This window comes from Agaricus bisporus (genome assembly GCF_000300575.1).
Source record: "Agaricus bisporus var. bisporus H97 unplaced genomic scaffold AGABI2scaffold_4, whole genome shotgun sequence".
In the NCBI taxonomy this organism is placed as follows: Eukaryota; Fungi; Basidiomycota; class Agaricomycetes; order Agaricales; family Agaricaceae; genus Agaricus; species Agaricus bisporus.
Genome location: NW_006267367.1, coordinates 1,584,575 through 1,598,686, shown reverse-complemented (window position 1 = coordinate 1,598,686; position 14,112 = coordinate 1,584,575). Strand labels below are relative to the sequence as shown.

General features: G+C 47.9%; 6 protein-coding genes across 6 annotated transcripts; 2 read left to right on the top strand and 4 right to left on the bottom strand.

Annotated features, from left to right (window-relative positions):
- Nucleotides 1-42: 42 nt before the first annotated feature.
- On the top strand, nucleotides 43-4,629 carry AGABI2DRAFT_220313 (RNA-dependent RNA polymerase). Its single transcript, XM_006460277.1, has 13 exons — nucleotides 43-619; nucleotides 682-775; nucleotides 832-2,081; nucleotides 2,141-2,325; nucleotides 2,396-2,808; nucleotides 2,864-2,953; nucleotides 3,007-3,096; nucleotides 3,149-3,194; nucleotides 3,246-3,402; nucleotides 3,451-3,484; nucleotides 3,540-3,550; nucleotides 3,602-3,652; nucleotides 3,707-4,629. Exons 1-13 carry the CDS (start codon nucleotides 56-58, stop codon nucleotides 4,496-4,498), a joined length of 3,777 nt encoding a protein of 1,258 aa, XP_006460340.1. The 5' UTR covers nucleotides 43-55; the 3' UTR covers nucleotides 4,499-4,629.
- Nucleotides 4,630-5,772: 1,143 nt separating this feature from the next.
- AGABI2DRAFT_192079 (hypothetical protein) lies at nucleotides 5,773-6,908 on the bottom strand. The gene is made up of 6 exons (XM_006460276.1): nucleotides 6,863-6,908; nucleotides 6,744-6,813; nucleotides 6,584-6,671; nucleotides 6,419-6,528; nucleotides 6,238-6,366; nucleotides 5,773-6,181 (listed from the first exon to the last, which is right to left on the bottom strand). The coding sequence occupies exons 1-6, from the start codon at nucleotides 6,881-6,883 to the stop codon at nucleotides 6,132-6,134; spliced, it is 468 nt and encodes a 155-aa protein (XP_006460339.1). The 5' UTR covers nucleotides 6,884-6,908; the 3' UTR covers nucleotides 5,773-6,131.
- Nucleotides 6,909-6,936: 28 nt separating this feature from the next.
- Nucleotides 6,937-8,670, bottom strand: AGABI2DRAFT_184827 (hypothetical protein; the record flags this gene model as incomplete). The annotated part of the gene is made up of 6 exons (XM_006460275.1): nucleotides 6,937-7,290; nucleotides 7,342-7,597; nucleotides 7,651-7,912; nucleotides 7,966-8,237; nucleotides 8,288-8,384; nucleotides 8,447-8,670. The coding sequence occupies 6 exons, from the start codon at nucleotides 8,668-8,670 to the stop codon at nucleotides 7,046-7,048; spliced, it is 1,356 nt and encodes a 451-aa protein (XP_006460338.1). The 3' UTR covers nucleotides 6,937-7,045.
- A 72-nt stretch (nucleotides 8,671-8,742) lies between these two features.
- AGABI2DRAFT_192077 (hypothetical protein) lies at nucleotides 8,743-11,498 on the bottom strand. Its single transcript, XM_006460274.1, has 3 exons — nucleotides 10,197-11,498; nucleotides 9,860-10,146; nucleotides 8,743-9,807 (listed from the first exon to the last, which is right to left on the bottom strand). The coding sequence occupies exons 1-3, from the start codon at nucleotides 11,485-11,487 to the stop codon at nucleotides 8,965-8,967; spliced, it is 2,421 nt and encodes an 806-aa protein (XP_006460337.1). The 5' UTR covers nucleotides 11,488-11,498; the 3' UTR covers nucleotides 8,743-8,964.
- A 445-nt stretch (nucleotides 11,499-11,943) lies between these two features.
- AGABI2DRAFT_203319 (hypothetical protein) lies at nucleotides 11,944-12,702 on the bottom strand. The gene is made up of 4 exons (XM_006460273.1): nucleotides 12,577-12,702; nucleotides 12,429-12,515; nucleotides 12,329-12,382; nucleotides 11,944-12,279 (listed from the first exon to the last, which is right to left on the bottom strand). Exons 1-4 carry the CDS (start codon nucleotides 12,691-12,693, stop codon nucleotides 12,256-12,258), a joined length of 282 nt encoding a protein of 93 aa, XP_006460336.1. The 5' UTR covers nucleotides 12,694-12,702; the 3' UTR covers nucleotides 11,944-12,255.
- A 99-nt stretch (nucleotides 12,703-12,801) lies between these two features.
- AGABI2DRAFT_192075 (hypothetical protein) lies at nucleotides 12,802-14,005 on the top strand. Its single transcript, XM_006460272.1, has 7 exons — nucleotides 12,802-12,823; nucleotides 12,875-12,926; nucleotides 12,978-13,037; nucleotides 13,092-13,268; nucleotides 13,319-13,423; nucleotides 13,476-13,748; nucleotides 13,804-14,005. The coding sequence occupies exons 1-6, from the start codon at nucleotides 12,818-12,820 to the stop codon at nucleotides 13,688-13,690; spliced, it is 615 nt and encodes a 204-aa protein (XP_006460335.1). The 5' UTR covers nucleotides 12,802-12,817; the 3' UTR covers nucleotides 13,691-13,748; nucleotides 13,804-14,005.
- Nucleotides 14,006-14,112: the final 107 nt, after the last annotated feature.

Here is a 14,112-nt window from a genome sequence, read left to right as displayed (position 1 = left end):
AGTTTCTTCTTATCGTTCATCGCACTAGCATCTCCGTCCCAACTGCAGCTTCTTCATGGAGATTGGAATCGCTCGCATTCCCCACAGAGCTGGTCGTTGGGACGTTGTTCGTGCGATCGCTGAAGTTCTTCACTCAGGCGAATTTGGAAACAGGAAAGAGAATTTTGACCTTGACCTTTCTAAAAGCACCGTCACCGAATATCGCAACGGCGGGACTGGGTTTTTGACACTTCCGTCACATGAACTTGGTGTTAAATTTCTACGATATACAGATGAATTCAATATCCGTATTGAAGATCCCGACAATCATAGGAAAAGGAAGCTCAAATTCTACAAATCACATTCGCAGTTGTCAAAGGCTACTATCGAGAAATTGGCAAAGATGCCCTTTGTGGATCCGGACAAAGAAGAGAAGCACCAAGAGACACTCGCGAAACTGACACATCGTTTCCGTGTGGACTCTGTCCAGTTTGGTGTTTTCTATCGTGAACGTTACCCTACGGTTCCGACTGAACCGCTCCAGCCTCGTTCGTTCTCTATAGAATACAAACGGGATCTTCTTGGGGATAATTCGGGATGGCTAGACTTCAAATATGACCATAAACTCATGCAAATAGAGGTCAGCCTAGCTCGTCCTCGCGTACCGTTTAGTAGCATAGTCACCAATGATCTCTTCCTCAGATTACAAACTCAGTCAACGGAACAATAGGCTATACCATTGGTACCAATTTCTCTGCTATACAGAAAATCGCAATCGGATATGATGGAAAGCCTTGTTAGTATATTTGTCCTCTCCGATGGCAGTGCACTCATATAAAAATTCTGCTCCAGACATCTGTTTTGACACCCTTACTCCTCCTATACTTGAGTCTTTTGAGTCCTTTCGCTCACAGACGGGGAATCCTGCCAAAGACGAGCAGAAGTATAAGCACCGCATTGGTGCACTCGACGACGGTCACCGCGTTGTAGCGGCATTCGCTTCTCATCTTCGTATCCTTTTAAATAACGGAACGGATGAGGATGTACTCCAGAAATTCGTGGATATGTGCAAGATCTGCAACATCCCAGACTCTAAACAGATTCTCATTCGTTGTGACCTTCCCAGAGTACCTCAAATCGATGCTTCTAGTCGTGGCTTTTTCTTGCGGAAGAGACTCTACCAATTGAGGCAGGAAATACTGAGGTTCCCCTGGCCTGTGGGCTTCCATTTAGAGAGTTTATTGCACAATGGCCGCCTTAACACATCAGAACTTGAATCCCTCCTTCCGCGTGTTCGCAAACTTTGCCAAGAACACCCTCAGCGAGATCATGCATACGTGGACCATTTCTTACGTAAATATGGTGAAGTCTTACAGGACAGGGGCCCGCGAGTGAGTCCAACGGATTGCTTCGAGCAGGTCAAGAGGAGATATATCCCACCGAAGGCAACACTTGACATTTTCCGCTGCCGGCATGTCACCTTTACGCCGACCCGAATGCTTATGGAAGGTCCCTATGCGACTCAATCCAACCGTATCATCCGTCAATATTCCGGTTACGAGGAATTTTTCATTCGCGTTGACTTCCGTGATGAAGATAGACTTCAATATAGATGGAATCGAGAAGTCGATGGAGCTTCCTTCGTTCGCGAACGTGTTGGAACAATTCTCAAGGATGGGTTTACTATCGCCGGAAGACAGTTCGAATTTCTCGCATATTCTTCTTCTGCGTTGCGAGAACATGCTGTCTGGTTCATGTGTCCTTTCGAACATCATGATCCAAAGTATGGCCGAGTTGACTCAATGAAGATCCGTGAACAGATTGGGAATTTCAAGGGTACAGATCTCATGAAGCAGCCTTCTAAATATGCGGCGCGCTTGGCACAAGCCTTTACTGCGACAGAGGCCTCTGTCTCAATCAAGAGAGACGAATGGGAAGAAATCGAGGATATCAAACCTCCTAAATTCGAAGATGGGAAGCCCAACCCATACTTGTTCACAGATGGTGTTGGATCTATATCTAAATCGTTAGGCGATAAAATTTGGGCAGAACTATGCTCCAATCGCAGGGATCATGGTGAAAATTCTATTCAGCCGTCAGCAGTACGTCTATTTCATTTAAATACAATCAAAACAGAATACGCGACTCAAATATCGCGCAGTACCAGATTCGATTCCTTGGGTACAAAGGTGTGGTGGCGGTTGATGAGCAACTCGATAAGACAGGAGCAGGTAAACACATGCGCCTGCGAAATTCGATGCGCAAATTCCTCGTTGTCAACGATGATGTAGCACCAATTGAGATCGCCCAGGCTTTCGCGCACCCAAACAGATGCTACCTTAACAGGTGAGACGCTAATTACTGGAAGAAACAAGCTTCCCTCATGCTCATTCTTGACTCCCTTTTTGAAACACAGACCACTAGTGATGCTCCTTGAAGATCTTGGCGTCAACGTGGATGCCTTCCTAACACTCCAGGACAAGGAAGTCGCCAAAGCTCGGACGATACATGATAGTATCGATCGATTCTTATCCGTTATATCCGAACATGGTCTTGGACGGTCATTTAGATTCTCTTACCTGGTTAAGCAGCTGCAAGGCCTGGGCTTAGAAATTAACAGCAAAGATCCTGACAAACTTAACGTGGACACGCCTTTCCTGAAACAAGTACGAGAGGTTGCGATGATGGATGTCATGAGGGATATCAAACATAGTGCCAGGATATTGGTTCCTGACAGCCATCTTCTTGTTGGCATTGCGGACGAAGGGCCCGCGTATGTCAGTGCTGGGTTCGAAAATGTTTACTGTTTACCTCCAGGATTCATTTACGGTAAATTTTTGGAATACCGGGCGTCCATCTTACCACTCACGAAATTTGTGCTTAGCCTGCGTCCAGGAATCCCCCGACGGGAAAGCAGAATGGTTAGAAGGTCACTGCTTGGTTACTCGTAGTCCGGTAGCCCACATAGGAGACGGTACGCAATTTAAACTCTTACAGGGCGACGGTTGAAACCAGAGTTGTGACTAGTGCAACGCGTTCGAGCTATCGGCAAGCCCCCTCAGGGAAAGCTCTGCTTGTTTTCTCATATAAAGAATGCTCTCGTCATGTCATCTCAAGGTGAAGGCGTAACACTGTGAATACTATTCTTGCCACTGACGACCAAAATTAGGAAACCGTTCCTTGGCATCTTGTCTGGGTGGTGGTGATGTCGACGGGTAGGATCAGAGTTCATTTATCTTTGTATTCCATTGCTGAGAGAAGTATAGAGATCTCTTTCAGGTCATACAATACGAGCCTCTGCTCCCTATGACTTACGAGCTACCAATGGAATATGAGTCCGTGGGTACTAAAGCGATCACAACCGAGTGCACTGTCGACGATATATGCGACTTCGTAGTGGAATACATTAATTCAGATGTTCTGGTGCGCTTCTCAGTATCCGGGCCTAACCCAAAACTTAACATCTACCAGGGCCTCTTGTCGGATCGACTGCTAATGATCGCAGGTAAGGCAAACTCTGACTAAGTCTACTAGCAGCTCACATCTACTACCTACATCAGATCAGTCCAAGGTATTGTGGATATAAGATTTTGCGAGTTCAGTGAATTGATTCCCGCCTCAGCTTGGTATGAATGATAAAGACTGTATCCGCCTGGCAGAACTTTGTTCGCAGGTAAGAATTTCGTCCTTTATCAGATCCGCTCGGCTAACCCTGGCAAACATTCAGGCCGTCGACTATCCCAAGAACGGGATTCCAGTGGACCTCAATAAGGAAAAGCTACCACACACGCTGATCCGGTGCAAACCAGATTGGCACGCCGCCGAGGTCGTGTCTCCGCGAGAGACGGACTACTACAGGTCGACGCGCGCACTCGGTGAACTCTACCGGAATATCTCTCTCACTGAGCCAGAACCTATGAAACCAGTTTCCAAGAATTTCGAACTTTTCCGAGACCCCATTTCCCAGGTGTTGTCCGACCGGGTGGAATTTTATATCGGAGACCTGGTTTTGCCAACAACTGAAGTCGATCAGACGCTCGAGGACACCTATTCCAGATACCTGGAAGAACTCAACTACATCCGCTTCACTCATACACTCTCCAATACGCCCGGGGCTAAGCTTCTTGAAGCTGAGGTGGTTGCGGGCACAATTCTCGCCAAATGCTCACAGAAGAGATGGAGGAGCGATAGAATCTACAGAATGAGACTTCATACGATAAACCTCGTGAAGGAGGTCAAAAATGAGTTGTTGACGCAGAAGGAGTATCATGGTTTTGAAGAACTAGTGGAAGGTTTAATCCGAGCTTGGCGAGCCTGGGAGTTGAGTCAGAAACATATCAACGAAGATGGAGCAAACAGTTTTGGCTTTATCGCACTAGATGTTATTTTTTTTATTCTAGAGCGATTAAAGGCAGACCTGAAGAAAACAGGGGGTCAAGTCACCTCCGACCCCTACGATTCTTCCGCTACATCCGACTTTGAGTCAGAAATTGACATCCAGGATCCTATTCTAACTTGAACATCGAGCAATTGTGATCTACTCAAGTTGATTCCCTTGTTCGTTGTTATTTTCTTGCTACTTACTACCCATGTTATCTTTACCTCTTGTGACCAGTGACCGTGGAAATGTTGATACTTGGTTCAATTCCTGACCATCTACATCATCTTCGGTATGATATCGTGATCTACCATAACAATGAACACACGACTGGGTGAGACCGAGGATTCGAAGTCAAAGGAAGTCGATCAGGGCCTTGTCCTTGTCATTTTCATACATGGATTTAAAGGAACTGATGAAACTTTCGGGGAATTTCCAAAGCGACTGCAACACATTCTTTCCGAAACAATAAAAAACGTCCAAGTCGAGAGTATTCTTTTTCCCGCCTATGAGGTATGTCTTCGAGCAGGTGTTTTATCACAACTTAACGATTGTCTTTCAAATTTCAGACTAAAGGAGAACTGGTAAATACATATCTCCTCTGCACTTACGCATTTCCGACGACTCAGTGAATAGAACGAGGCTGTCATTCGCTTTGCTGACTGGCTCACAACCTTGACTGTTGAGCGCGAGAACAGGCTTGGACGTGGGGCTGGGAGTGCTAAAATCGTGCTCTGTGGGCACAGGTATGCATATGTGGTCATCTCTAGTACGGTGGCTCAAGAACCATAACATCCTTGCAGTATGGGTGGCTTTCTCGCTGCAGATTCGGTACTTGAGTTTGTGAAGACACTGCCTGACAAAGACTGCCCTCTGTGGCCCAATATCATTGCGTGTGTTACCTTTGATACGCCAGTACGATTTCTTATGTGGCAAACATTCTTTGTCTTCTAAATGACTTCGTAGTTCTTGGGTATCAATCCCACAGTCGTGAAGAATGGCGTCACCAAGGCTACCGAATATGCCAGCACCGCGACCACTATTGGTTCAGCTATCTTCGCTGGTTTAGGTGCAAAAAAAGTTGCTGACACGCGGTCTACGTCTTCCAATACATCTGCAGCGACATCATCCTGGGGCAGCTGGGGTTCTGCCGCTCTTACTTTCGGCGGAACGTTATTAGCAGGCGCAGCCGTTGGAGGTGCTTATTATCAGCGCAACAGTCTCAACCAGGGATTTTCTTCTCTTATGGATCATATGAAATATGTTGGGAATGCATGGTATGAACCAGGACTTCGAAGTCGAATTGATGCTTTAGTTGATGCACAAGAGAACCATCATATCATATTCCATAAGTACGTTTCATACGACCATTCTTTAACCAGAACTCAAGGCAGGCTAGCTTCTATGTCCATCTTCCTGAGTCCCCTCCTACGCATCTCACACCCCGCACATTCATAGTACGGCCGAAACGGACGTCTCGCGCATGGAAGCACTTCTCAGCCGCCAAAAACAAGCGGGCTTCTGATGAGATACAGGGGCATACAACTATGTTCAATGGAAGGGCGAATGACGGATATTATAATCTCGGCCTTGACACAGCGAAGATCATTCAACAAGCAGCCCATGTTGGCCTTGAAGACTCGAAGACTGGTGAAAACTCATTAATTCGGGTTGCTGTACGTAGTCCTACATGAAATGTAGCCATTTCTGGGGTAGTATTTTTCATTATTATTATAATTTTTTTGGATATACAGGATCGTTTGGATACAATGCATCATGGCTTTAGTGAGAGGCACATGGCATAAGCATCTTCGCCATCAGCATCTATCGTAGTAAAGCTTCAGTACTATGCAGGGCGTCACTGTGCTAACAAGGCTTACAGTATCCCTTTTCTATATCTTTGACTGTAAAGCCAAGTGTGTCCCGGTAAAGGCTCAGCGCTGCACGATTTGACTTGCGGACATGGAGAGAAACATAAGCAGCATGGTGGACACTAGCCATGGCCTCCTCTATAGTACAAATTAATATGATGGTGGTATTCAATAAGAAACACCGGCTCACGCGATTGCACCATTAGTTTCTTTGCAAGTCCCAATCGTCTATAAGGTCTTAGCACAGAGATGGACGTGACATGCCCATGGGGCTCCTCGTCATCCTTGAGGTCTTCCTCCCTTTGAAATAATCAATATTAAACAGCCAATGAAGAACGGAAGCCTTCCCCATTACATTTTTGCGAGGATGTATCCAACAATCCTTCCTTTGTGATCCTCGGCGACATATGAGAGCGATGGCCAAGTCATGGCATGGTAAAGATCTGGTGTGTTGAATTATGCATTCACTAAATTTGTTATTCACTCTGAGGAGGATGGAGGATATGGTCACGAACAGTATCTCATAGTATAGTTTTCGGGTAGGTTTTGAAGGTTGCATGCTTGCATACCGATGAGATCATCTACCTGTGTATCGTCAAACCTGTCTGCGCGATAGACTCTGACGAGTACTCACTTTGATTGGTCTGACGTTCATGATGCCGTGGTGGTCAGGATACCAAGTGATGAAAGTCGAAAAAAGAGAAAGACGAAGTCAAACAAGTTTCGTATTGTTCCCATGATCACCTGGTAATCACTTGACAACACCTTCTATAAATTACTGTATCTAATTCTATGGATATCAATCGTTTGCCAGCCTTCAACTGACTACAACATGTCCCACTTCACCAACCAGTTTCTTCTTCGGTGTACCGTCCTTCTTCGTTCCAACGAGTTCAACTGTCATTTTCGTGGTCGGGGTTCCCTCTTTCAAGGTCTCATCAAGGGTATCGTCAAGAAAAGCGAGCGAAAGTCGGCCGATGACATTCATAATCAAACGGCCATGTCCCTTTACAAGTCCAGGAAGAACAGCAAAATCCGAGAATGATATATGTTGGCTACCCACTACTGACAGTTGAGTCTTCATAAGTCTAATGTGATTCTTTGAAAACGCACGAATGGTCAATATGCGCTGTCCCTGGGGCTCCCAGACAGACATGACGTCTTGCAGCCGGCTGAAGTGGTCCTTCCAAAGTGTAAAGGCTTCTGAGTTGATTACGAGCACTTTTGGGGGCTCTTGAGGCTGCTCTTTGGACTGATAGAGTTCTGGGCCCGGGGAAGGAAGAGGGTCCATCCATGGATCAAGTAGAACAAGTTTAGAAATTGGTATACGTCGGTATCCTTGAGGGGTCTTGGTGGCTAGCAAAGAGAACTGGCGGCGCGGTAATTGAAATGGGACTCGTATAACTAGAAATACCGACTTACACCAGTAGCACTGCCAAAAGAATGGCCAGTGAAAGTAATATCATCATGATGTTTAATAACGCTTGCCCCCTCCGGTGTGAGGTTAGTCCAGCTTGCCTTGTCGAATGGTGCGCCATCTATAGTTTCCATTTCGACGCCTGCGTCTCCTCGAAGAAATTTTTGAAATGTTTCATACATTATGTATACTTCATCACGACGGAAATTAAGCTGTTCGCCTCGAAGAGGCTTCGGATATTCCTTGACAACTTCATTGTCCTTCCAGCTACAAATCAAGGCTCATCAACCCTATATAAAGGAATGAGGCCATTAACTCACAAGACATCCTCCTCGCGAAGATACAGAACAGGTTCATTTGTACTCTTGTCTCCTATTCCCCATGATTTGGGTATGGAAGCAAGCCCAGTTCCGTCCCGATGTTCCAACGCTAGAACAACTCTCCCAGAAGCAGCAAGGCGAGAGCAAAATTGGCTGTAAGTCGTCCGGCTTCCTCCAAGGCCATGCGAGAAAATAACGAGCGGCCATTGTTTTTCTAGCGAGCCACTTGCTTCCTCAGGGCGTAAGAGAGGCGCGTTGCGATATACGGGGATCTAAATGCATATGACTCAAGACACTTGGACTGGCATATAAGCGAAAGTACTTTGATCAGTGAACCGAAGAAGAACACTATAGGCCAGAGAAGCCAATATGACAGTCCGGAATAATTAGATATGCCGGTCAAAGAATGCTTGAGGGGCCTAAACGATCACTCGTGTCAATCAGATGGATAGTCGATACTCATGGGGAAGAGATTACAAACCGAATAAGCCAATCAATGCTCTTCGGTGGCTTGTTGCTTGTATCCGCGGGATAATACGCTGCGAAAGCAACCTCCTCCAAGTTAAGAGCATATGTCCTTCCAGCGCTTGAAACTTTGACACTCTTCAGCTGTGCATTCCCAACACGCCTCGAAGGTCTTACAGGAGTGGCAAATGTTGTTACGCCAACAGGAAAGCGGCCATGAACGGGTGGAAGTGAGAGCATGACTGAGTGAGAAGGTAACGGATACGTTACCAAGGTTTATTTGGACCAGAGTACTACCCGATGATGGCCACGCACAACATGCAAATTTGTATTGCACGAAAACGGGACCAGTACGGGGCTAAGACTTTGACAGACGCAGAATGGATATATCGTGTTCGTAATTGTATCTAAATGCGAGATGATCGAAAAGAAATGCACAGGGAAGAAGAAAGATGGACAGGCGAATATACAGATCAACACGAAAGACATATGGTACACAATGGCGATACATGGCCGAAAGAGATAAGGTATTAATTACGAGCGAGTGGAGTTGCTACCCGATGAAGGGTTTGCAAATGAAGGCTGGGGGATCTCCTGCGGGTTGCGCCCGAAGTGAAAAACGTCTCGCAAGGTCCGCCTCATGTTCCATTGATTCCCCTCTGTGCGAGGGTACACGCCAGGTGATGAACCGGCCTGGGTGTTCGATCTCATATCCACTAGACTGACACCGTGGGTAGCAGGCGTATCCAGGTCCATCCCTGAACGTTGCGAATGGGAGTGCTCGTTCATAGAGTAGATAGGCTCCATGGATGCTTGAGCATGCGGATTCTGTCCCTGACTCGAGCCGGAAGGCGTTTCAATGATTGGGAGCATGTCTGTTATCGTCTGAATTCCTTCCATGTTCTGGCGCCCGCGCCTAGAAGGACCTGCAACTGGGATTGCAGTGCCGTCCTGGATTTCAGCGTTTAAGCGACTTGTAGCGCCAAGGATGTTGACAGAAGGAGAAACATTATTTCCTTGTCGACCAGCGGCCGCGGTGGACGTTGGAATAGTCACAGCGCGAGGGGACCTATCGCGATTAAACATGAACTCGTGCGCCTGTGGTTGACTGGGACCAGCACGACCTCCCTGTTGAACAGTCACATTTCCAGGAGATGCGCTCAGTGTAAACGATGGTCGGTCACCATCAGCCACTTCAACATCTGGTTCTGGCGTCCCATCTTCAATAAATTGCTCATCAAAATCATCCTCATATTCCGTATCGTCCGTCCCGTTTTCATTCATGCTGTCAAACTGTTCTGTGAGGAAGTTCCGCAATTGAGAAATCCCTTTCCCAGAAAACACGCAGAAGGCGAGACGTTGAGCGGTGTTGAAGTCCTTGATCTCATGCTAGTAACGGATACCAAACTTTGAGAGGGTGAAAACTCACTTGAGGTGCTTCACGACAGAATGCTTGAAGCTCAGGATTGCGGAAGGCTGGTATTCCAGTCAGGCTCAAGTGAGTCAGTTTGTGCAATTTTTGCAACAAGAAGTGAATAGCCATGACTGTGATTTGATCACAATAAGAGAGATGAATTCGCTCCAGAGTAGCGTGACGCTCAGCAAGAGCGTAGATAGCCTCGTCGGTTAAATTGTTAACGCGCACAAGACCAACTCTCCTCAATTTTGGTAGCGCAGCAAGCTCAAAGACAGACATATCAGTGAGTAAGGTGCAGTCTGCGGGGAGATAAATAAACTGTGGTTGGTAGCCAATAAGGGGAACGCACTCGCAAAATCAATATACCTTAGCCTAGTGCAGGATCTAGCGAGAGTGCGGATTGAACGATCGGTAATTTTATTTGCGTGGCCAAGATGAAGGTAGTGTAGGCATCTGCCCAGTTTGCTTATGGCTTCGACCGCTCGATCGGTCAGCAGGGCGCATTTAGACAAAACTAAATTTCGGATTTTGGGTGCTTGAGCAATGATTCCTTCAATGGTGTCGTCAGTGATCCTAGCACATGCTGTTAAGTCCAGCATGCGGATATGTTCAAAAGATCGATCGAGAACTAGAGGAGGAAGGGACGTCGAGGGGCCGGCCTTGTTGGCGGGAGAAAATGGATTGAAATCAGGTAACACTCTTTGTGCAATCCTGGGGGGAGCGGGGAATGCATTATCGGTCAGTTCATGACAGTGAGAAAGGCGCATTTCGCGCATATGAGCGGAGTGCAACCATAGGCTCCGGACGCCAATATCTGTGACTTTGGAACAAAGATTGAGATCGATTTCGAGCAGTAGCGGGCACGATTTGGCGAGGGTAATGACGGCCTCGTCAGTGACTGCGGAAACACCGCTAAGTTTTACGCGACGGAGAAGGGTACACTGCTGCGCCAGAGCGAGAAGGCCTGTATCGGTGACTCTGGCGCACCCAGCAAGGTTGATGCCCTGCAAACGCCTTGCAGTATGTGCGAGACCGACAAGGGCGCTATTGGTGACCTGAGAGCAGTTGGTGAGGTCAATGGCAATGAGGTTCTCGAAACGCGCTAAAAAGTGCATCAAAAGTTCCCCAGATACACCTTTACAGTTGACAAGAGTTAGGCGCTCAAGTCTGTCGCAATGGAGAAAATGAAAGAGGACATCATCCTTGAGAAATTGGGCGAGATTCAAGAGATTGAGGCGGCGGATGAATCGAGCATAGGTGAAAGTCTGTTCTCGTTGTGTCAAGATGTGGCCCATCTTGACCATTGTTCCGTACTTTGGAAAGGTGGGTTTGTGCCAGAGTAACTCGACGGCGCATTGGCACCAAAGTCGGGAGACTCTGGTGCAAAAGAGAAGATCTTGTGGAGCGTTGACGTGTTTGAAGATGTTGATGAGGATTTCCGGGGGGACGCGCGATATGGGAGAATCATTGAGTGGCAGGGGAGAGAGCAGAGCAGGTGCTTTGGAGGACCAGTGGGCGGAGACGGGCGCCAGGGGAAGGAGGTGGGAGTCGTTGCCGACAAAGAAGGTGGATTTGCCTGGCTCGTCGTCGTCGCCATCGTCCGAGAGCGAGGTGTTTGACGGGGCGTAGTGCCTGTACATGGGGAGCGATGGGAAGGGCATGCGGAGGCTGGCGCAAGCTGGATGCTGTGACTTTGCTGACTAAGCATCTACTGCTGCTTTGCTGATCCGCACTCACGGGTGCCACTGCCATGCCGCTCTCTGTCGATGCCCTGCCCCAGCCTGGGCTCGACGATCGCCTGGCAGAGCACCCCATGCCGTCCGCAGGCCCCGATTTCTACAACGCCCGCAGGCAGCTCTGGCTCACTCCCCCCCAAGGCAGATCGCACATTTTATCCCCCCCGCCGTCTTTCTCTGCAGATCTGGAAGATTTTCTGCAGGCAGACGAAGCCCTGCACGCCAACTCGTGTTGGAACAAGGTCATCAGCAGGGTCTGGGCGCGTCTCTCCAAGGGAGTCCGTCTCAAGAACAGGCTGCCCCTGGGTTTTGTCGTATGTTTTTGTTCTATAAATAGACATGCGCTGAACCCAAGCTCAGATAAAGATTGTGCATGCATCCTGGGTCCGGAACGACACTTGGCCCAGAGGCATGCGCGCACCCGAATCCGACGACGAACTTCCAGCTGCATCCATGACTCAGACTGCACAACAAATCATCCCCCATTCCTAACGTTATCTTAATACTATCTGTACTTTTTTTGACACCAAAAAGCCGTTCCCGTACGGTACTCATTTTGATGGCGGGCGCGTTCGTGGGCATGTTTAAGTATAGATTTCCATCTCTCGACTCGCGGCGGCTCTTGGATGTGGGTGCTCTGTGAATTCAGAGATGGGATGCCTGCAACGAGACTCAAGACCGTGATGGGGGAGAGACCTAGCCATGATTCACGAGTGATATCTACGGGAACCAAAGCGGAACTCACAAGTATAACACCATCGCCCCTTACGAAAAGCATCTCCCATTTCCGTTTCGCATACTGAGGACAGGTAAGTATGACTTACAGCTATGCGGGAAATACTCACGTTGGTGGTTTGATTCGACTCCGTATCTACGATCATGACGGTTTCCTCGACATCACTGAGTATGAGATTCATGTGTCCGTCGTATGCCTGGATCACGATGTTGGTGAGCACGGGGAACTGGCTGTGTGCTTGATGCACACCTACTTACATGAAGGATGCCACTCAGCTCTCGATCTCCCCTTAACTTGACAAACACGCGTTCGCTGAGGGACAGTCTGATCAGGTCAAAGGGCTCCTGGATGCCGGATGCCACCGCTGGTTCCATCTTGTGCTTTGTTGGGTGGATCCAGTCTAAAGCTTGCCTCGCGAGTCGAAATCGCTGGTCACATGATCTCTTGTATTTTTGAACTCCGAAGATGCTTGCAAGCACGACGTTCACCTCCCCGGTCATGCCAGTAAGTATATACGCGCATTGTGTGGCTACTTCTCTTTGACCATTGACTTAGAAACATTACTGTGACTACTGCGATGTTTTCCTGACTCATGACTCTGCATCAGGTGAGTTCCCTAGCTCTCTACTGTGCCGACGTTTACTGACTCCTCCATCAGTCCGGAAAGCTCACAACAATGGTCGTAATCACCTCGCAAACGTTAGGGATTACTACGCATGTTCGTCATTCATTCAACTTCTATCTGCATTTTATCAATGTCTTGGTTGTATAGCATTAGGACACGACAAGGCTCAAAGTATCATTGATCAAATCACAGCGGCCTACGAGTCTTCAGGCGGACCTCCGCCAGGCGGCTTTGGATTTGGCCCTCAACATCTTGGAGCTCCTCCACCAAATTTCGCTCCGCCTCCTGGATTTGGCGGTCCTCCCCCTCCTGGCTTCACTGGTGGCAAGTAACGGTGACATTTTTATGTGCTTGTACTCATGGCACTACTTCAGGTCGTCCTCCATTCCCCCCCGGCCCCGGTTTTCCTCCCATGATGCCTCCAGGTGCCCCACCCTTCCCTCCTAATGGGATGCCTCCACCCGGTGCCTTCCCTCCTGGTAAGCTAATTTTCCAGAATTGTCGATGAGGTCACTTGAAAAAGCTCCTCAGGTGCACCACCTTTTCCACCAGGTGGTGGTCCTCCCGGTCCCAATGGTCAACCACCATTTCCTCCCGGTAGCTCTAATCCTCCTCCCCCGGGCAATTTCCCTCCAGGTGGACCACCTCCAAATCAGCAAGGCCCGCCAAGTGGAGGATCTTCGGCTTCTCCACCAGGTGGAATGATACATCCCGACAGGCTGAGGATGATGAGTGGTGGAAGGTAGGCCGAGCTTGGCGAGCAATCTCGTTGTCTTCATCTCGTGCACTTGAGTTAATATCAAGGTATTCATACCTTGTGAATCTGTTGTTAATCTTGTAATGACTTTGTTCTGCTCAGCGATGCTTGACATTCATAAGGCAATATTGTTTCCACGATCGTCAGCTTAGAGAGCCAGTGATAGAGTTCTACAGATTGAGCTGAGTAAAACGCAGCGGAAATATTGTAGGGAAGGGTAGTTGTGAGCCGGCTGTAGATTTTGAGAATACACCATAAAAGCTTCATGTCTTTTTTATCTCTGACAATATGTTGTGACATACTGTATGCGCCAACAAACTCCAATTAAGTGGCAAAAGCTCGATAATAAAATGCCAGGTCGTCCTTTGCTTAACAGCTGACCTTTTTCTCTCCCATCTTTCCCGCGTATCA